Here is a 23359-nt window from a genome sequence, read left to right as displayed (position 1 = left end):
AGAGATATAACCATAAAGCATTTAGCACGGTTTCTATTACATAAAGGTAGTCAGTAATGACAGCTCTTGGTACTTTCTTTCCTGATTGGCTTACAGCACTCCAAGTTTGCATCACACAATCTAATCAGGCACTAAACTGTAAGTTTTCAGTTCATTAATCAGTCATTTCCACATGCACTGCAAGCTTCTTGAAAGGAAAAAACACACCTTCTGCTATAGAGGCCGTAAGTAGCCGGTTGAGAGTAAGAGTGTGGGCCCCAGGAATTAAGTTCTGCTCTACTTCTCACTAACTGAATGAACCTCATCTGTATAACGAGGAAAATATAACCTGCTGCAGAGGATAACTGTATAGTGCATGTAAAAAGATGAGAAGAGTGCCTGAATTTCACAAACACTTAATAAATGATAACAAGTATTTTTATACATTAGTTTTTATATCTCCTACAAATGTTATAGCACAGTTTTGACTTCATGGTTCATACTCACTATTTGTTTATTCAATCTCATACATAAATCACCTTGCCATAGAAGATTAATAACATTTAAAGTATTGCTATCCGAAGAAATATTAATTAATAGTGAATACTATGCTTCAAGAAAAAAATTATATGATTCCTTAAAATGTTATATAAAATACATAACACCACAGGTTATAACAGCAGTTAAGAGAGAAACCAAAAGCCTGATTTGAATCGCAGCCTCTATACTTTGTAGTAACCTCTGTGTACACTCATCTGTGAAATACCAGTAATAAGGGTACCTCTACTTCATAGGTCTCTTACAAGGTTAAATGAGTGTAATATATTAAAACACTTAGAATAGTGCCTGGGCCACAGTCAAGGATAGTTAAGTGTTTGTTAAATAAATAACCTCTTATAAAACATCAGGATATGTCAGTGGAACAAACTGCAATCCTCCTAAATTGGTCTAATTGACTACCCGGTGTGTCATCCAAGGCTTTGGCATAACTCATCTCAAAGTATTCTTCTGTTCACTAATTGAATTGTACGACAGGTTTTGTTTTGTTTTGTTTTGTTTTCTTCTTCCTGATTTTGTGCATGTCAAAGACAAATGACTACATACATATTTATGTAGTCCCAGCAGAGCAACTGTTAAATGTAATAAGTATCAATACATGCATTTGGAATGAATAAATAATGAATCAAGTCATTTTAGCAGTATGAAGGAAACTAATCATCTAGTTCATTTAGAGCCATATCAAAATACTTAATTATATTCTGGAAAGAGGAACAAGGCATATACCCAAGGAGGCAAGCACAAAAAATGCTTACTCAAGTAATTGTGTAGCAATGCCTTAATAAGAGGAATTTCATACTATCAAGTATTATGCAATATTTAAAAGAACAAGCTAGTACAATATATATAAATACACAGGGCTTCAAGTCATTGTTGTATAAAAATAATATGAAGAGTGATTCACAAATTATGACATGTGATACCATTTACTGGTATGTATTAACATATCCAAAAGAACATATTTCTTTCTCTCTCTGTCTCTCTCTCTCTCTCTCTCTCTCTCTCTCTCTCTCTCACACACACACACACACACACGTGAAAAACTGAGGTAGAGGTATAGAAGAATAGTAGGAAAGAGAATAGATTAGAGGTATTGATCAAAGATGACAAGCTTTTTTGGTAATATTTTAATTTTTAAAGGAGAATGTATTATTGTGTTATTTGAATAATTAAAGTGCAGCAAGTCAAAGGCTAGAGCAGGAGCACTAGCTGTTAAATTTAGCATGTCTGCCTTGCTACCAGTGCTTCCCTCTCAGGTTCTGGCAGTGATATTAAGATATAGGTTCTGAAGGAACATTAATAATTGGGTAATGCTATGTAACCAAATATTGAGCAGATAACCATTTCTTTTCCAGGTAATTGAAGGTTTATTTTTTGGGTCATAATGCAAACTTGTGCTTAAAACCAGATTACTGTTGATACTAAATACTAAACTGAGAGATCTGCAACTTGAGAATAAATTATTCAACTTATTATTAATATTTATTGTTATTTATAGAGTTTAAAAGTGAAGTCCAGTGAATTAATACATGTTTATTTTTAGGGTAACAGGAAAACTGACATAGGTGAGATTCTACTGGAGAGAAATTTAAATTAAATAAGATTATTGGCAAAATATCTTCTCAAGAGCCCAAATATTAATCAAAGAAATTATAGTGGAAGGGATTGTTGGATAATTTTATAGATTATAAAAGACAGAAAAGCCTTATAGAGCTCTAAAGACAGGAAAAATAAGTCATAAATTTGTTAGTGAAACTTTAAATGTATTAAGAGCCTATTTCAAAGCAAGGAAAGTCAAAGAGGGATACTACATAATGATAAAGTCATCAGTTCTCCAAGAATACCTAACAATCCTTAATGTACATGCATCTAAGAATAGAGCATCAAAATTTTGTCAGGCAAAACTGATAGAACTGCAAGGAAAAAATAGATGAATCCACTATTATAGTTGGAAATATCAACACCTTTCTATCAGAAATGGACAGATCCACCAGGCAGAAAATCAGTAAGGACATAGTTGAACTCAAAAACACCATCACCTGGATCTAACTGACAGCTCTTGACTACTTGACCAACAGCAGCACAACACACATATTTCTCAAGCTCACATGCAATATTCACAAAGATAGACCACATTTTAGGCCATAGAACACACCTTAACATATTTAAAGAACAGAAAGCATACAATTATCTTCCCTCAGACTATAATGGAATTCAACTAGAAGTCAATAACAGAAAGACAACTGAAAAATCCCACAATACATAGAGATTTAACAACACACTTTTAATTAACATGAGTTAAAGAAGAAATTGCAAGAGAAATTAAAAAAAAATTGGATAGAAAGATGAATTATTCATAGACACAGACAATGGTTTAGTGGTTACCAGAGGGTAAGGGGGGTGGGGGATGGGAGATGAGGGTAAAGGGGATCAAATATATGGTGATGGAAGGAGAACTGACTCTGGGTGGTGAACACACAATGGGATTTATAGATGATGTAATACAGAATTGTACACCTGAAATCTATATAATTTTACTAACAATTGTCACCCCAATAAATTAAAAAAAATAAATAAAGATGAATTATCAAAGTCTGTGGTACACAGTAAAGGCAGTGTTAAGTGGGAAATACATAGTATTGAATGTATATATTAGAAAAAATGAAAGATCTGAATTCAATCATCTAAGCTTTCACTTAGGAAACTGGGGGGAGGGAGAGAGCAAATTAAGGAAAATAAAGTAGAAGAAAAGAAATAAAAATTAGATCAGAAATCAATGAAATTATAAATAGGAAATCAATAAAGAAAATATACCAAAACCTGGTTCTTTGAAAAGATCGATAAAATTGATAAACCTCTAGCCAGGCTAATTTAAAAAAAGGAGACTACAAATAACTAACGTCAGAAATGAAACAAGAGAAATCACTATAGAGCCTATGAACATCAAAAGGATAATAAATAGTTTGAACACATGTATGCTCAACAATTTGATAACTAGATAAAATGGACCTATGTCTTGAAAGACAATTTGCCAAAACTCATGCAAGAAGAAATAGGCATCATTAGTGAATTCTACCAAACATTCAAAGATAATTTAATACCTGTCTTCCTCAAACTATTCAAAAAAATTGAAGAAGAGGCAATACTTCCTAACTCATTTTATGAGGCCAACATTACACTGATACCAAAACCTGGTAAGGTTAACACATAAAAAGAAAACTACACACCAATGCCTCTGATGAATACAAATGTAAAAACCCTAATCAAAATATTAGCAAATCAAATACAATAATACATATACAGATTATACATCACAATCAAGTGGGATTCATTCTAAGGGCTCAAGGATGTCTCAACATATCCAAATCAATGTGATACATCACATAAACAAAATAAAGAATAAAAATCATATGATCATATCAATAGATGCAGAAAAGCATTTGACAAGATACAACCTCCATTTATGATTAAAACACTTAATAAAATGGGTATAGGAGGAAAATACCTCAACAAAATAAAGGCAATATATGACAAACCCTTAGCTAATATCATATTTAATGGTGAAAAACTGAATGATTTTCCTCTACAATCAGGAACAAGACAGTTATTTTCACCACTGTTATTCAACATAGTATTGGAAATCCTAGTCAGAACAGACAGGCAAGAGAAAGAAGTAAAATGCATCCAAATTGAATACGAAGTCAAATTGTCACTTTTTGTAGATGACATGATTCTTTATATTGTAAACCTTAAAGACTCCACCAAAAAATATTACAAACAATAAACAAATATAGTAAAGTTGTAGGATACAAAATCAGTGTACAAAAATATATTGCTTTCCTATATACTAACAATAACATTTCAGAAAAGGAAATGATAAAAACAATTCCTTTTGCAATTTCAACTAAAACAATAAAATACCTAGGAATAATCTTAACAAAGGATGTGCAAGACCTATACTCTGAAAACTGTCAGACATTATTAAAAGAAATTGAAGAAAACACAAAGAAATGGAAAGATATTTTGTGTTCATGGATTGAAAGAATCAACATAGCTAAAATGGCCATATTACCCAAAGCAATATATAGATTTAATGCAATCCCCCCAAAAATCCCAATGACATTTAAAAAAGAACTAGAACAAAAAATCATCACATTTGTATGGAACCACAAAAGACCTCAAATAGCCAAAGCAATCCTAAAAAAAAAGAACAAGGCTGGAGGTATCACACTTCCTGACTTCAATTTATACCACAAAGCAACATGCAAACAGCATGCTATTGGCCAAAAAAAAAAAGAAAAGAAAAAAAAAAAAGACAGACACACAGACCAATGGAACAGAACTGGGAACCCAGAAATAAGCCCAAATATATGTGGACAGATAATTTTCAACAAAGGAGCCAAAACACACAATGGAGAAAAGAAAGCCTCTTCAATAAACGGTGCTGGGAAAATTGGAAATTCATGTGCAAAAGAATAAAACTAGACTGCTATCTGTTATCATATACCACAATTAACTCAAAATGGATCAAAGACCTAAATAATAAATTGCGTAGAAAAAAGCCTGAAACAATAAATTGCGTAGAAAAAAGCATAGGTACTAAACTTATGGACCTTGGGTTCAGAGAGGATTTTATGAATTTGACCTCAGAGACAAGAGAAGTAAAAGCAAAAATAAATGAATGGGACTATATCAAACTAAAAAGCTTCTATATTACAAAAGAAACCATCAACAAAACAAAGAGGCAAACAATCAAATGGGAGAAGATATTTACAAACAACACTTCTGATAAGGGGCTAATTTCCAAAAAATATAAAGAACCCATACAGCTCAACAAAAAAAACAAACATTCCAATTAAAAAATGGTCAGAAGACCTGAACAGATACTTCTTCCAAGAAGACATACAAATGGCCAACAGATATATGAAAAAATGCTCAACTTCACTAGTTATTAGGGAAATGCAAATCAAAACCACAATGAGACATCACCTCATACCTGTTAGAATGGCTATCATCAACAAGACAAGTAATAAGTGCTGCAGAGGCTGTGGAGAAAAAGGAATTCTCATGCACTGCTGATGAGAATGCAGACTGGTGCAGCTGCTATGGAAAACAATATGGAGGTTCCTCAAAAAGTTAAGAATTAAATTACCATATGACTCAGCAATTCCTCTTCTGGGTATCTACGCCAAAAAATCTAGAAACATTTATCCATAAAGATATATGTCCCTCCATGTTTCTTGCAGCATTATTCGTAGTGGCAAAGACATGGAAACAACCAAAGTGTCTTTCTATAGATAACTGGATAAAGAAGATGTGAGATATATATCTATATATCTATTTCCATATAGATAGATAGATATAGATATGGATGGATGGATAGATAGATAGATAGATAGATAGATAGATAGATAGAGATACACACAATGGAATACTACTTGGCCATAAGAAAAGATGAAATACTACCATTTGTGACAACATGTATGGATCTTGAGATTATCATGCTAAGTGAAATAATTCAGACAGAAAAAGTCGAGAACCATATGATTTCACTCATGTGGAATATAAAACTAAACAAGACAAACAAAACGAACAAGACAAACAAACGAACAAATGAACAAGACAAAGAAAAACTCAGACACAGACAACAATTTAGTGGTTACCAGAAGGTAAAAAAGGGGTGGGGATGGTAAAAGAGGGTAAAGGGGATCAAATATATGGTGATGGAAGGAGAACAGACTCTGGGTGTTGAACACACAATTCAATAATAGATGCTGTATTATAGAATTGTACACTTGAAACCTATGTAATTTTACTAACCAATGTCATCCCAATAAATTTAATGAAAATTAAAAATAAAGAAATAGACAATCTGAAGATACTCATAGCTATTTAAAAAATTGAATCAATAATTAATAACCTTTCAAAACATAAAGCACCATGCTCAGATGGGTTCACTCATGAATTCTACCAAACACTTAAGGAAAAATTTATACCAGTTCTCCACAATATCTTTCAGAAGACAGAAACACAAGGATTATTTCCTAACTCATTCTATGAGACCAGAATCACCCCAATACAAAACTAGACAGAGACATTACAAGAAAAACACAGATTAATATCTCTCATAATCATAAATGCAAAAATCCTCAAGAATATTAGCAAACTGACGCAAACATAAAACGAGTATAAAAACAATTATACACCGTGACCAAATGGGATTCACCCCAGGAATGTAAGGCTGGTTCAACCTTTGAACATCAATTAATGTAATCCATCACATCAACAAGATAAAAAGGAAACATCACATGGTATCAATAGATGCAGAAAAGCATTTGACAAAATCCAACAGTCACTCATGATACAACCTCTCAGTAAACTAGGAATAGAAGGAAATTTCCTTAACTTGATTAAAAAAAAATCTACAAAAACCTTACAGCTAATATACTAATGATAAGAAACTAGAAGTTTTCTCATTAGATTAGAAACAAAGCAAGAATGGCCCCTCTCACCACTCATTTTCAACATTGTAGTAGAAGTCCTACTAATGCAATAGAACAAGAAAAGGATATAAAAGGTATATTCATTGGGAGGAAAATAAAATAAAACTTTTTGTTTGCAGATGGCATGATTGTTATGTAGAAAATCTGAAAGAACTGACCAAAAAAAAAAAAAAAAAAAAAAAAAATCTCCTGGAACTAATAAGCAATTATAGCAAGGTTGCAGGATAGAAGGCTAATATATAAAAGTCAGGCTCTTCATATATACCAGCAACAAAGAAGTGGAATTTGAAATGAAAAACACCGTATCAATTATATTAGCACTCCCCCAAATAAAACAGGTATAAATATAACAAAATATGTACAGAATCTATGTGAACAAAACCACAAAATTCTGGTGAATGAAATCAAATAACTAAATAAATGGAGAGATTCTCCATGTTTATGGATAAGAAGACTCAATATCATCAAGATGTCAGTTCTTTCCAATATTATTTACAGGTTCAATGCAATACCAATCAAAATCAACACAAACTGATCTAAAGTTTATATAGAGAGTCAAAAAACCTAGAATGACCAACACAATACTGAAGAAAAAAGTGGTAAGACTAACACTACCTGACTTCAGGACTTACTATAAAGCTACAGGCATTAAAACAGGGTGGTATTGGTGAAAAAATAGACAAATATATCAATGGAACAGAATAGAAAGCCTACAAATAGACCAATATAAGTATAGTCGACTGATCTTTGGCAAAGGAGAAAGGCAATACGATGAAGCAAACATAGTCTCTTCAACAAATAGTGCTGGAACAACTGGACATCCACATGCAAAAAAATGAAACTAGAAACAAACCTTACAGACTTCATAAAAATTAACTCAAAATGGATCACAGACCTAAATGTAAAAAAATTATAAAACTCCTAAAACATAACATAGGAATAAATCTAGATGGCCTTCAGTTTGGCTATGACTTTTTAGATACAACATCAAAATCATAATCCATGAAAGAAAAATTGAGAAATTGAATTTTATTAAAAGTAAAATTTTCTGCTCTGCAAAAGACACTGTCAAGAGCATAAAAAAAACAGAGTGGGAGAAAATATTTTCAAAAGATGTATCTGATAAAGGACTGTTATCTAAAATATACAAAGAACTCTTAAAACTCAACAAAACAAACAAGTCAATTAAAAAATTGTCCAAAGATCTTAACAGACACCAGACCAGAGAAGATATACAGATAGAAAATAAGACCATGAAAAGATGCTCCACATCGTATGTCATTAAGAAAATGAGAATTAAAACAATGAGATACCAGTGTACACCTATTAGAATGGCCAAAATCCAGAACAAAGATAATATCCCATGCTGACAAGAATATGTAGCCACAGGAATTCTCATTCATTGCTGGTAGGAATGCAAAACAGCCATTTTGGAAGACAGTTTGGCAGTTTCTTACAAAACCTTATCAAAAGATCCAGCAATCACACTTCTTGATATTTACTCAAAGAAGTTCAAAACTTACGTACACTCAGAAACCTGCACATGGATGTTTATAGCAGCTTTGCTCATAATTTCCATAATTACTAGAAGAAACTGAGATGTCCTTCATCAATGAATGGATAAATAAACTGTGCTACATCCAGACAATGGAATATTACTCAGCCATGAAAAGAAGTGAGCTGTCAAACCATGAAAAGACATGGAGGAAACTTGAATGCATATTACTAAGTGAAACTATATGACACTCTGAAAAACTATGGAGGCAGTAAAAAGATCAGTGGATGCCAGTGATGGGGACAGAAGTATGATTAGGTGTAAAACAGAATTTTTAGGACAGTGAAACTATTCTGTATGGTATAATGATGGATACATGTCATTGTACATTTGTTCAAACCCACAGAATGTACAACACCAAGAGTGAACCCTAATATAAACTGTGGACTTTGAGTGATTTCTGCGATAGGGTCATCAATTATAACAAATGTCCCACTCTAGTGGAGGAAGTTGATAATTTGGGGAGGCTATGCATGTGTCAGGGCAGGGAGTTAAACAGGAAATCTTTGTACCTTCCTCTCACTACTGCTAGGAAGTTAAAATTGCTCTAAAAATAATAAACTCTTTAAAAAGCTTAAAAGTCCATTACTTCTCTTTGGAAGCCATAGCAGTGAGAACTATGCTATCAAGTGAGTTTTTATTTTTAGTCTCTGACACCAACTCTACTCAACTTGTGAAATAAATACATTATTCATAAAAAATCATTTTTATACAGTTTCCTCTGTGGTCTACATATGATTGTGTCTCTCTAATTTTGAAAGGCTTTTCCCATCTTCCCCAGCTTCTGACAGAGAGGTCAATTCTTTGGTTGTCTAGGCATTCCATCAACTAATCACATGGCACATCTGTAATTAGCTATATGCATGCTAATTGAAGGAAGGTCCCTTTCCCCCACATTATAAACTCCACTGGGGCTGCAGTCAGCCAGGTCTGTCCTGTTTCACTGCTCTTTCAACCAGCACCTAGCACAGTGCCTGATATATGGCAGGTGCTCAATAAATATTTGGTTAATTAATACAAGGACAAAAACAACAAAAAAGATGAACCAAAAGGACATTACACTCAGTGAAATAAGCCAGGGAAAGAAAGACAAATACTGGATGGTATCACTGATATGTGAAATCTAAAAAAAAGTCAAATTCATAGAAATTGAGATTAGAAAAGTGGTTGCCAGTGTCTGGAGTGTGGGGAAAATAGGGAGAGATGGGTAAAACTTTTAGTTATAAGATGAATAAGGTCTGAGGATCTAATGTATAACAGGGTGATTATAGTTGATAACACTGTTGTGTAACTGAAATTTGCTAAGAGAGTAGAGCTTAAATATTCTTGCCTAAAAGAAAAAAAGGTAACTATGTGAGGTGATAGATGGTAGGGACGCTTTTACAATGTACGAGTGTATGTATATCGAATCATCATGTTTTACACTTTAATTATCTTACAAATTTGTCAATTATACCTCAATAAAGCTAGAAAAAATAAGAATAATATGGTAATAAAATTTAAAATCCATCAATACTTACTTAGCCTAGTATCATCTAAATAGTATGTTTCAACTGTATTATAACATTAATCCAACTGTATTCTATTAAATGTATTGACTACAAACGCTGGCACAGTGTCAAGTATCCAAAGAATAAAAGCCTGGCATCATCAGTTATGATGATTAGTTCATCTAGCAAACAGTTATTTATTGGATGTCTTAGTAAATCCTAGCACTGAGCCAGTCAAAGTGCATAGAGAGGTGAGCCAATGAGAAATGATCCTTTCTGTCTTAATACCAGGTCACACTAGCTTGCATTTGTAAGACTGGCAGGTCATTATGACTTCATCTCCTTGAAAAGTCTCAGGACAATTCTTGACTACTTCCTGGTTCACTCCAAGTCTTAGTAAAGGAATGCAATGGGCTATTTAGCCAATTGCTTTTTGGCTAATTTTTATTTTTATTTTTTTATTTTTTTTTAGCTTAAGACAGGTTATCTCTCCCAAGCCCCTAACCTGACTTCCTGAGTGGTTTCTTTTTTCTCTGCCTCTTCTCCCTTCTGTTTCACACCAAGAGAAACCCAGTTTTCCTGGGTGCCCTTTTTTATGGGCTTTATCATGTCCCGCTCCTAACTTGGTGAAAAGAGGGAAACTGGCTCTTGGCCCCTGACTATATCTTCTCATCGTTGCCTTAAATGTGAAGTTAATAATATCTATCAATTTATATCACTCACTTTTAATCACCTTTGGTCTTTCATTCTTCCATAGGATTCACTTTTACCTTTCTAGATGTTTTATTATCTGGCTCACATTTTTTTCCATCCTTCTGTTGTTTTTTTCTGTGAAATTTAAACCACATTTCCTATTATGAGAAAGGACGTATCACAGTCAAGAGCACAAATTCTGGGTTTGAATCCTGACTCTACCACTTTAACTGTAATTAAGGCAATTTAATATCTCTGTGCCTTAGTTTCCTTATTTGTAAAGTGAGTAATAACATCTACATTATAAGGATTAAATAAGATCCATAAAACACTTAGATAGTCACTGGCACACAGAAAGCACTCTAAAATGCCATTGTCATTCTTATCCTTGGTAACATTAATAACCGTATTGTTGACTATTGACTTTCCACTTCTGTACATATTGGCATCCACACATAGTTCTACTTTGAAGCAGCTCACCCCATAGCCCTACTTTAATATTTCAAATATGGTACTTCTCTCCAACTAGAAAAATCCTTCCTCATCTTTCTCATTCTTGAAAACTCCCAGAAACTTCTCTCTCTCTCTTGCCTTAAATCACTGATTCTCTCCCAATTCATCTAAACACCAGCAAACTAACTTCCCAAACTTTAACTCTCATAATTTCCTAATATGAATCTTTGGTAGTGTAATCTTCATCTCTTCACTCTTTGAACATAAGTATTTAAAAGCTCTCAATACCCACAGATTGATAATCTTACTTGTCCTTTAATATCCAAATTTATATCTTCCATGAAGCGTTCTCCCATCATTCTAGAACATTCCATCCTATAACCACCTTCCCCTTGCCCAAACACACAAACTCACAAACTACACAAATCGTATACTTCACAGAATTGCCTATCTGGGTATTTAGCGAGAATCTTTATTTTACATGTGTATGTTACCTCCTCCACTCTGTTACAAGCTCCTTGAAGGTAAAAGCAACACCAATTGAAGCTGACAATATGCTAGACATTCTTTTAAAAGTTTACATGTATTAACTCATTTAATCTTTATAGCAACCCTAAGAAGTAGCTACTGTTATCCTCATTTTATATCTAAGGCAGAGAGAGGTGGAATCAGGGGAAAAAACACCTTTGGCACAGATCTAAATATAAGATGTACATAATTGCTGAATATATAAACTTACTCATATAGTTTTGTAATCTTGTTCTAGTTTTATAAATGATGTATCAACATCTATCTTGAGTCCCTCTTTGTAAATATTGCCAAATAAAAGTGCTTCATTTTTACTACTCAAGACTAAAACAGGACTGTATCGAAAGTACAGGTCTAACAAATGCTTCTAAGAGTAAGACATCTTTTATGGGTTTGGACGCTAGTCTGATAATGGAGTGAAAGTACTTGTCTTTTAGTTAGGGAGTACTTGGTCCTACATGCACTTTTTGAAGTAACTTCAAAGAATTAAGTTACATTTATAATGTATCTACTTGTGCACACAATCTCTGAATTATAAGCACTGCAATTAAGGAGTATCTAAACTATGTTGACTAACAATCAGCTACTAACTAGTTGTGTGCTCTTTGGAAACTCAGATTTATGTCTTTGGGACATCTTATCTGTAAAAAAGAAAGACCTGGGCTAGAATGAACTGGCCTTTAGGGAATTCTAAGTGGGTCATTCACTTACAAAGTTAGACTATCCTAAGGAGACTATAAGAATGAAGGAAATGATATTAATGCAGAAGGAAATATTTAAGAAACCAGAACCAAAGTCAGATGGAAATAGTAACTCCAATTAAGTGCTGGAAAATCAACTCTTCCACACAGAGAACTTCCATCTGTAACTATGACTAAATGATGTCAGTGGGAAAGTTAATGCCACTCTCAGTTCTCACATACACTCTTTTCACTGTGCCTCAATTAATTTAAAATACAATTAACACCCCCTGAAGCTGAATACATAGGTTCATCATCAATTAAATAGATTCATCCTTTGTGGGGGAAAAAAATCCATATTCTAGTAATATACAAAGCAAATATTTTTATGAAGAATTAATTTCAATAGGAGGAATACAAATCTATTAATAGTTGGGAATCATTTTCATCAAAAAGACATGATAGTTGTAGAGAATCAACTGATAAGCATCTACAGGTACAGGGGATTATTTTGTTGAATGTCTTTTAGGTTAGTGTTCTTTTGGTGTAAATGTGCCTTTGAAAGTCCGTTTTAGGTAAAAATTCCCCACTTCTTCCTTTCCTTATTATAAGTAGAGGGCTCTTAAAATCCGAAAACTCACAAACAGAAAGCAAAAAAGACATTCACATTTTTGGTTCCTTTGGTGTGATCTCAGTCCTCCAGAGGAAACCCTAAACTTATTTTAGCTTATTGCAAAATACACTTATTGTTACAATTCAAATGTAAAATTATCTGAAATGTATATTTATCTTCAAATATAAATGTGTTTGGCTGCTTAGCGTTTAGTGTAGATAGAAAGTTAAATTTAAAAATATTTTCTATGAAAGTTCAAGTCTGAAATATATTATGCAAGCCAGTCAAAAATCATTAGATAAATATGTAAATTAGATGATTTTAAAAACATGAAAGTCTTGTTGTAAAGCAAAAATACTTCTTTAGAAATTATATTACTGTGATGCCCAGTATTTTTATTTGCTTTAAACTGTTTACTTCTATCCCCTTATACACTTACAAAAACATACTAAACAAACATTTTTGAAAATTGTTTAGAACTATCATTATATAAGTATTACATAAATTTGAATGTAGGGAAAAGACGAAATCATGTAGAAAATTTGTAATTACATCATATATATTACATAATATACACACAAGTACACATATGTAATTTTCACAGCTTTTACCATTTTTCTTTTGATCAAAATTTTAAATTTAATATATTATATATAATATATAATAGAAATATGAAAATATGATTAGAATAAAGCTATTTCTTTAAAGCTAAATAGTTAATGAACAGTATTAGTATTTCTCCCAAGAATAACGTGACCTATGTCTAATATTGAAAGTGTTAGTCAAACAATATGCAATTATAATATCCAACAACACTCAATTTTGAGTGTTATAAATAAAAATATTTTAGAAAACATCATATATTTTAAGTTATATGGAAATATCACCATTGCTTAGAAGAAGGAAGTGATAATTAAAATCTATAAAATATTAGATGGTCTCCATTTAAACAAACAATAAAGGATCAGGAAAGGAACTTACCTTCCATTGCCCTTTTAAAGAAGACCTTACAGCTCCCACAGGTAAGGACACCATAATGACAGCCTGATGCTTCATCCCCACAGATTAAACAAATCTTCTGAGGTAATGAGTCGAAGCTGTACTGCGGGCTCTGGCTGGCTTCTGAATCTGGCCTTGAAATGCAAAACAAAGTACTCCATTTATTTTTAGGTGTATTGCTATTTAATACCACAGTTTTCTTAACACTAGAATTGACAGACTAAAAGGGGATTAAAAAAAGTAGAACTGTATATATACACACTAGAAACACATGCAAATTAAACTTGCAAACTAAACATGTTACTGGATTCACCAGGCTTGCAAATTATTAGCCATTCATCAGTAGCATTAACATAAAAGAATAAATAATATATAATTTTTGTTCAGGAAAGTTCAATAGTACTCAGCAATGCTTTTGTTTTATTTTAAAACTCAACCCTGTAATGATTATTTACTTAAACAAGTATATGTGTTTGTCATTTAAAAGTATACTGACGTTTTGCCTATTCACAGCACATGATATTCCGAACCGAGCACTTTTTTCCTTAAAAATTCCATTACCTCAGCATGAAAATGTTTCTGAAAAACTGTGTGAAAAGTTGTAGCGAATCCGAAACAATATTAGAATACAGTGTACTGCAGTGACTGGTAATTAAATCCATAATATAAACATTACACAACTTAATTTTAATCTTGAGATTCCTATGAATCTGGTCAGCTACCTTACATCAAATGCCACCCCTCCAGATGGAAAGATGCCTTAATGTCTCCTCTCCAAGGCAGACATTCCCAGTAAATGTCCTAAGAAGAGAAACATCTTATAAAGCCCCCAATTCGCCTCACCCTTTCTGCTCCACCCGGCTACAGTGGAGCGTGTGTGACGCTGCACATTTTAAATCAGGGCTGATCCTGCCTCGGAATCTCGCAGATTTGGAAAGTTTACAAAAATGTTTTCGGGGAGGCTGCGCCCCATTTGTGACCCCAAAAAAGTGAGGAGAGGAGGAAAGAAAAAGGAAGCCAAACTGCCCGGGTGCCCCGCCCAGGCCACCCACCCTCTTACGGCCACTCGGGGGAGCGGGAGCCGGGCGCTGGGGACACGGAGCTGGCGGCGGCAAGCGGGCTGGACCGCTACCGCCGCCACGCGCAGGGCGCGCCGGGCCGGAGCGCTCACCTTAGGTAATTGAGATAGGGCGGGTAGACCTGCGGCAGGCCCTCCTTGAGCACGGCGGCTTGGTAACTGAGCTGAGGGAGCCCGTTAAGGCTGAGCGGCGGGTACAGCGCAGGGGCTGCCCCGGCTGCGGAGGCCGAGGCCGAGCTGGAGGGCAGGCCGTCCCGCGGCAGCAGGCAGGAGCCCGCGCCCGGCGCCTTGCAGGGCGGTGGCGCAAATGGGCCCTGCTGGGGCGGCGCGCCCTCGGCTTTGTACAGGATGCACTCCAAGTTGGACCCCGACGAGGACGCGGATGAGACAGAGGAACTGTTGGGTGCCGCCGCTACCGCCGCTTCCCCGGGTCTGGACGACGGCGCCCTCGGAGGCAGCGGCGGCTGCGCCAGCTGGAAATCTGGGAAGACAGCGGGGTTGGCACCCGTCACCAGGTACGGTCTCGGGGAACGCGCGGTGGCCTCGGCTCCTTCCTCCTCCTCTTTGATCTTCAGGGCGGGCGGCTGAAAGTCACCATAGAGTGGGAACGCGTCGTCCTTGGGCTCGGCGTCCGGCGGGTACGAGCAGTCGGGGAATTCGCCGGCTGCGACCGGAGTGGCCAAAGCCGAGGGCGAGCCCCGCAGCGGGGCAAAGGCGCTGACAGCCGTGGCCCCACCGTCATAGTTCTCCCCCTCCAGCAGCTGCCGGGTGCGGGTGGCCAGGAAAGGCGTGTTGAGTGGCAGGATGGGCACGTGGATAAAATCCATCACCATGGTGGCCAGCGGGGAGCGCCCCGGCGCCGCTGGCGTGTCCTGCTCCGCTAGGGCGACCCTGGGCGCGGAAAAACGGGAATCTTCCTTGGGGACCAGGGTGACGCCTCCTTCGGCCGCCCCAGGATCGGTAGCCGCGGCTCCTCCTTCGGCCGCTGGGACTCCCAGAGGCCCGGGTTTGCCCTTCAGAAGCGGACCCACCGAGCCCTCGGACTCCGACCCATCCTCCTCCACTACAGCGGGCTGCGGAGACGGCTTCACTGCGGCCCCCGGCCAGTGATGGCTCCCAGAGGTCGAGGGAAGCAGCTGCCGGGACGGTGACAGGCCTCTGGGCAGCACTTTATAGGCAGCTGCCGCCCCGGAGCTGTCACCAGCCTTGCCCTCTGGCCGGCTCATGAGCGAGGGCAACACGCCCTGGGTGCCTGCGGCAGCCCGGGGCTCTTCAGGAAGCTCGGGGCCAAACAGACACCAAGGGCTGTTGGCCTCGTAGGCGGGAGGGCTGCTGTGGCTCTGCCCGGGACCTGAGGGCGACAGTAGCGTGTCCAAGACACTGTCCAGCAGCCCGCTGTCCTTTTCTGGGGGTCTAGAGCTGCCACCTCCTGCACCCCCTGTGGCTTCAACTCTGGGATACACCCCCTCCACGTTTGACAGCGCTTGCTGGTCCTGCGTCTTCCCGTCCGAGTCCTGTTCCTGGCAGGGCAGAGGGAAGAGCAGCCTGTCCAGGGAGATGGGTATGGCCGAGACTACGGGAGAGGCGTCCGAGTTCTGGCTCGCCTGGAGGGAGCCAGAGTCCCCGCGTCCGAGCAGAGGAGATCCGACCTGGGTGGGGGAGGGCCCACCGCCCGCCACGTGGGGAGCCCGGGAAGCCTTTGCCTTCAGCTCTGTCATGACGACCTGACTCCACTTTTCTCCTCCCCTGTCTCTAGGGAGGAGGGATCGGGGAAGAAGGAGGGGGTGTCGGGGATGTAGGAGCAGCGGGAGGAGAAAATAGGTATTGAATTTGGCCGGACCGGGAGGGGTTGGAGGTGGAGGGATCCCACCTCCTGGGTCAGAAAGGGGCGGTGCTGGTCAGCTACTGCCTTTGCCCTGGTAGTCAGGGGAGGGGTGTCAGTTGTTTCGTCCCTGAGTCAGGTGCGGAGCGCAGGAGATGGTAGTTGTTTGGATTTCGTGTCCTAACTGGGAGAGTTCTCCGAGTTCAGTCTGAGGACGGGAGACGCACAGTACTCACAAATCTGGCACTCGAGTGGCGGCGGCTTCGAAAGCAATTACACGCGGTTCTATCTCCCGACTTTTTCTCCGGCTTCAAACACGTGCATGCTGTATAACTCTCAATCCCTGACTGCGTTCCACTTCCCTTCTCACTAAAACCCTGGGGTTACTTGTACCACTCAGTACAGCCCATTCTCAGAAGAGAAGTGTTCCTACCGGCTCCCTATAGCTGTCGACTGTGCTCTCCGCAGCTCCCACTTTTTCTGGGCAGTCCAAGAAACGCCTGTGGTTGCAGATTCCACTCAAATGCCAAGTGAAACTAGTTCTCATTGAGGATGCTGCTCACACACCAGGTCCTCTCACAGTAAAATATTACAAGGTTTAACTCGAGTAGTGACAGTTGCAGACTGGCCCCACAGCTTTCTAATAACGCCTCTTCCCCATCCGGAGGCCCCGCCCCAAGTCCCTCCCTACCCCTATTACGGATCTGATCTGAAATTCTGGAGTTGGTATTCCCAACTGCTAATCTGAATCCACTCTGAAAAGCAGGTGGTGTGGGATGGAACTTCATAAGCATATTAGATTTTGTGTTACCAATTAAGAATTATGGCCAATATAACTGGGGGAAAAATGAATGGATTCTATCAGAAGCTGAATTTTTAAGATTTCAGTTTTGTAAAGATTTAATACAGAGGATTTTTGGCTAGATTATCTTTGAGAATAAGTGTATGAAGGTTGATCCTAAATAATATAAAAGAGACTGTCTTATGACTTCCATAACAGTGAGTACTTTTCCAATTTCTCTTACTATATCCAACATGTCCTGCTACTCTTGGACAGTCCTCAGTGTGTCTGGAAGTGGAAAATAGTTGATAACACCTCTCAACCTGTATGGGAAGTTTGGATGTTGTGTGTTATACTTTCATTTGTCCCTAGGAATACATTCCAATTTTTATTAAGGAGCATTTTAAGGAAAGCTTCCTTTAGCTCCAGCTTATATCCTGTGCTTGTATCGCAAGTTTCTCGAGAGATATTGAGCGCTATTTTCTCCCCTCAACATTTTTATTCTTAAAAATAATCCTTGCATTTATTAAGCACCTCTTACTTCATAAAGATATGGTAGAGAGGGGTAAGTACTGCAATATATTTGAGATAGAGTCATAAAGTAACAATCTCTGTGCTGAACCCAACATCATTCGGTATCTTGACATCATCTGAAAAATACCATGTTCAAAACTGAATTAATTAGTCATTTGGAAAATTCCTCAAGGTCCTATGTGTGCTGATGCCTACAGGTTCTCTGGCCAGGTGTAGAGAGTATAATGGAAGACTCCAAGACTCCAGGATGGGCAAAACCACTAGAGGTAAGGAGCCTGGATCCCTAAATCACCTGGGGAGGCTCTTATGAATCATGTTGCTAGGAACATTTATGTACAAGGTTTTGTGCAAACATATATTTTGATTTTGCTTGGATATATACCTAGGAGTAGAATTGCTGAGTCATATGGTAACTCTAGGTTTAACCTTTTCAGGAACTGCCAAAAGTGATTGCACATTTTACATTTCTACCAGCAGTGTATGAAGGTTCCAGCTTTTCCATATCCTCAACAATACTTATTATATCTTTTCTATTATAGCCTTGATAGTGCATGTGAAATGATATCTCGCTGTGGTTTTTATTTTCATTTCCCTGATGCTATAGAATCCGTAGAATCTGAATAGCACTGTCAGGTAGTCTTCTAAGATCTTTACATGTGTTAACTTATTTAATCCCTCAACAGTTCCATGAAGTAGATACTATTATCTCCTTTTCATAGTTGAGAAAACTGAGGCACAGAGTTGCCCAATATTATAAAGATAGTAAGTAGCATAGCTAGATTTGGACCCAGATGATCAAATGCCAGTTGTTTAACAAGTGCGATTTTTAAATAGAAGATGGCTTAGAATTTGTTTTTTTAGGTTGTTGTAGCTATAAAATTGGCACTATATTTCATTTTAAGTGACAAACTGTATTTGGCTTAATTTTGATTGGTTATAAAAATTCCCTCAAACCAGGCTGTCTGACTAGGTTGTTTCCATAAGACTGAAAATCTTGAAGTGGGAAAACAATACTAAAGATGCACAGCATGTCCTAAATCGCCATCATGCCATGAAATTTGATCCTGGGTGATTAGCATTATTGGTAATAATAATGAATCCCCAAATACATGAATCTTTGAGTGAAACAAAACTCACTGGTTAAATTGAGGTGTTATGGGACTGACTCCAAATATTCCTTAAGACTATTTATTTTGGGAGAAGATAATTCAAATTTGGAAGTTTTTGCTTATACTTTGAAAAAAGCTTTGTTAAGATATAGTCATCATACAATAAGCTGCATATATTTAAAATGTACATTTTGTTGCTTTGGCATTTGTTATACCAATGAAGCCATCACCACAAATAAGATGATAAATATACCTTTTTCTCCAGAAGTTTCCTCATGCCACAGTTTAATCCCTTCCTAATGCTTGTTCCTATCCCCTCCCATCTCCATCTAATCCTAGACAACCACTAATCTGCTTCTGTCCTTATAAATTATAAATTCATACCTGATTTATCATATGTATCAAATTATACATGCATATATTTTTAGGAGTGTCTGCTTTTTAAATTTTTTGATTACTAGACTTTACTGTTTAGAACAGTTTTAGATTTACAGAGAAATTAAACAATAGCACAGAGAGTTCCCCTATATCCTCTGCATAGTTTGCCCTTTTAACATCTTACATTAATATGGTATATTTATTACAATTAATGAACTAATAGTGATATGTTATATTAACTAATATACATAGTTTATACATATCTTTTTTTACTAATGTCTTTTTTCCTTTCCAGGATTCCATCCAGAAAACCACATTACGTTGTTGTTATATCTCCTTAGGCTCCTCTTGGCTATGACAGTTTATCAGATTTTCCTGGTTTTTGATGACCTTGACAGTTCTGAGGAGTCTGGTAAAGCATTTTGGTAGGATGCCCCACCACTGGAATTTCATGTTTTCCTCATGATTAGAAAGGGGCTATGGGTTTGGGGTAGGAAAATTACAGTAATAAAGTGCCATATTCATCATCAAGAGTATGTACTGTCAACATGACTTATCGCTGTTGATGTTGACCTTGACTACCTGACTGAAGTAGTATTTGTCAGGGGTCTCTACCGCACACTCTTTTTTCCTCTTTCCGTACTGCACTCTTTGGAAGGAAGCCATTAATAAGCAGCCCACATTTAAAGGGAGTGTAGGGGAGTAGGGAGTTACGCTCTTCCTCTGTTAGGGTGGAGTATCTACATAACTTATTTGGAATTCTCCTGTATGCGAGATTTACCTCTTTTACTAATTTATTCAGTCTTTTATTTATATCACTATGGACTCATGAATATTTATTTTATACTTTGGCTTATAATTCAGTGCCACTTTACTTTGTTGTTCAAGTTGTTTCAGCTTTGGGTCTCAGGAGCTCTTGAGTGTGTGTGTGTGTGTGTGTGTGTGTGTGTACCCAATTTCTTATTTTCTTCCATTACAAGATACTCCAGACTCATCTTGTCTATGTTCTGGCCCAGTCTAGAATCACCCATTTAATGGAAAATTATATTAGACATGAATATCTGGGTGCTAAATGTGTTCTACATTCATTTTTATTTCTTAAATTTTTATATAATATACTGTATGCTTTTTTCATCTAGCTTCTTTCATTTAGCATAATTATTTTAAGATTCATCTATATTATAATATGTGTTATTCATTCTTTTTATTGCTGAGCAGTAATCCATTGTATGGATGTACTAGAGTTGGTTTATCCATTTACCTGTTGATGAATGTTTGGATTGTTTTCAGTTTTTTGATATTACAAATAAAGCTACAATAAAAATGTGTGTAGAAATTTTATGTCAACATATGTTTCACTTTCTCCTGGGTAAATACCTAGATATGAAATGGCTGGGTAAATTATTAGGTGTCCATTTTTTAAGTACTAAACCATTTTCCAAAGTGGTTGTATCATTTTACACTGCCACCACAGTATATTTCAGTTCTAATTCTCCCATATCCTGGACAACAATTGGTATGGTCAGTGTTTTTAATTTTAACAATCCTAATAGGTACGTAGTGGTATCTCATTGTGGTTTTAATTGCATTTCCCTAATAACTAATCATGTTGACCATCTTTTCATGTGCTTATTTGCCTTCTCTCTATCTTTTTTTTTTGGTGTGTCTGTTCAAATATTTTGTTTGATTTTTAAAAATCGAAGTTTTATTTCCTTATTGTTGAATTTTGTGAGTTCATTATGAATTCTGATACAAGTCCATCTTGACATATGTAATTTGAAATGATTTTCTCATAGTCTATGCCTGATAAGTTCTCTTAACAGTGTCCTTTGAAGGTCAAATGTTTTTAATATTGATAAAGTTTAATTTATCAGTTTAAACTTTTATGAATTGTGATTTTGGTGTCAAAATTAAAAATCTTTGCCAAACCCAAGGTCACAAATGTTTACTCCTGTTTTCTTCTGGTTTTATAGTTTCAAGTTTTACATTTATACATATATCAATGTATATAAGTTACTTTTTAATATGGTATGAGGTGTGTAGGTATGCATTGAAGTTCTCATTTTTTTTTTTTTGCATATGGATATCCACTTGTTCCAGCACCACTTGCTGAAAAGAGTATCCTTTCTCCACTTAATTGCCTTTGTACCTTTGTTGAAAATCAGTTATTCATATATGTGTGCGGAGGGGTGTTTCTGGATTCTCCATTTGTCTCGTTGTTCTGTTTGACAATCTCTATGTCTACTTGCTGTAGCTGTATAGGAGGTCTTGAATACTTGGTGTTATTGCTCCAACTTTATTAGTATTTTTCAAAATTGTTTTGTTTATTCTAAGTCCTTTGCATTTCCATATAAATTTTAGAATTAGTGTATCAGTTTCTACTAACAAGCCTGCTATAATATTGACTGGGATTGAATTTACATAGATTGTTTTGGAGAGGAATTGATGTCTCATCAACACTAAGTCTTCCATCTTCCCATGAAGATGATATATCGCTCCATTTCTTTAGGCTTAATTTCTCCCAGCAATATGTTTAAGCTTTCACTGTAGAGGTCTTTCACATCTTTTGTCAGATTTATCTCCAATTATTTCATATTTTTTGATGCTATTATGAATGGTACCTAGATAAGTTTTCTATTGCTGAGAAACAAATTACCACAGACTTAGCAGCTTGAATATCACCCAGTTATTACCTCACCATTTATGTGGGTCAGGAGTCTGGGCATGGGTTAGCTGGATCCACTGCTCAGGGTTCACTTGGCTACAGTAAATGGGTCAGCCAAGCCTGCGTTCTTACCTGAGTCTGACAGCACTCTTTCAGTTCATTCAGGTTAGTAGCAGAATTCAGTTTCTTGCAGCTTTTAACTCATGGTGGCTTCCATTGTCTCTGAGGTCAGCAGGAGAAATTTACTCACGCTTTTTAAGGGTTTCTGTTTGATTAACTTAGATCCACTCATAATTTCCATTATGATTAATACAAAATAAACTGATTTTGAGATCTAAATTACATCTGCAAATTCACTTTTGCCATAAATGTAACATAATCATGGGAGTGAAATCCATCATTTTGACAATCTCATCCACATTCCAGTGGAGGAAATGATACAAATGATGTACACTATTGGGAGGGAATTTTGGAGACCATTTTATAATTATGTGTAATTTTTGTTTTATGTTGTACATTTCTAGTGTTAAATTCATTTTTTTTAAATTGAAGTGATGAGGGTGAGCATCCTTGGTAGTTTCCTAATTTTAGGTGGGGGAAAGCATTCAGTCATTAATCATTAAGTATGATGTTAGCAGCAAATTTTTTCATAGATTTCCCTTATCAGATTGAGGAAGTACCCTACTATTCCTACTAGGCTGAGATGTTTATTAGGATTAGATGTAGGTTTTTGTCAAATGATCTTTCTGGATCTGTTGAGATGATCATATGGTTTTTCTCTTTTATTTAGCTTGTTAATGTGGTGAATTACATTAATTGAGTTTGAATGTTAAATTAACCTTATATTTCTGGGATAAACCCAGTATATATATATATATATATATATATATATATATATATATACACACACACACACACACACACACACACATATATATACA

General features: G+C 36.6%; 1 protein-coding gene across 1 annotated transcript in view; it reads right to left on the bottom strand.

Moving 5' to 3' along the window:
* Nucleotides 1-17701, bottom strand: part of PGR (progesterone receptor) — a 102027-nt gene extending 84326 nt beyond the window's left edge. Inside the window, exons 1-2 of the mRNA XM_074335567.1 lie at nt 15223-17701; nt 14034-14185 (exon numbers count right to left, since the gene is read on the bottom strand). Of these exons, the coding sequence (XP_074191668.1) occupies nt 14034-14185; nt 15223-16847 (1777 nt within the window). The 5' untranslated portion in view covers nt 16848-17701. The remainder of the gene's footprint in view (nt 1-14033; nt 14186-15222) is intronic.
* Between the last annotated feature and the right edge of the window lie 5658 nt (nt 17702-23359).

This window comes from Rhinolophus sinicus, linkage group LG06, assembly GCF_036562045.2.
Source record: "Rhinolophus sinicus isolate RSC01 linkage group LG06, ASM3656204v1, whole genome shotgun sequence".
Taxonomy (NCBI): domain Eukaryota; kingdom Metazoa; phylum Chordata; class Mammalia; order Chiroptera; family Rhinolophidae; genus Rhinolophus; species Rhinolophus sinicus.
Note: the sequence above shows the minus strand (reverse complement) of the source record. Positions and strands in the feature narration are given on the sequence as shown.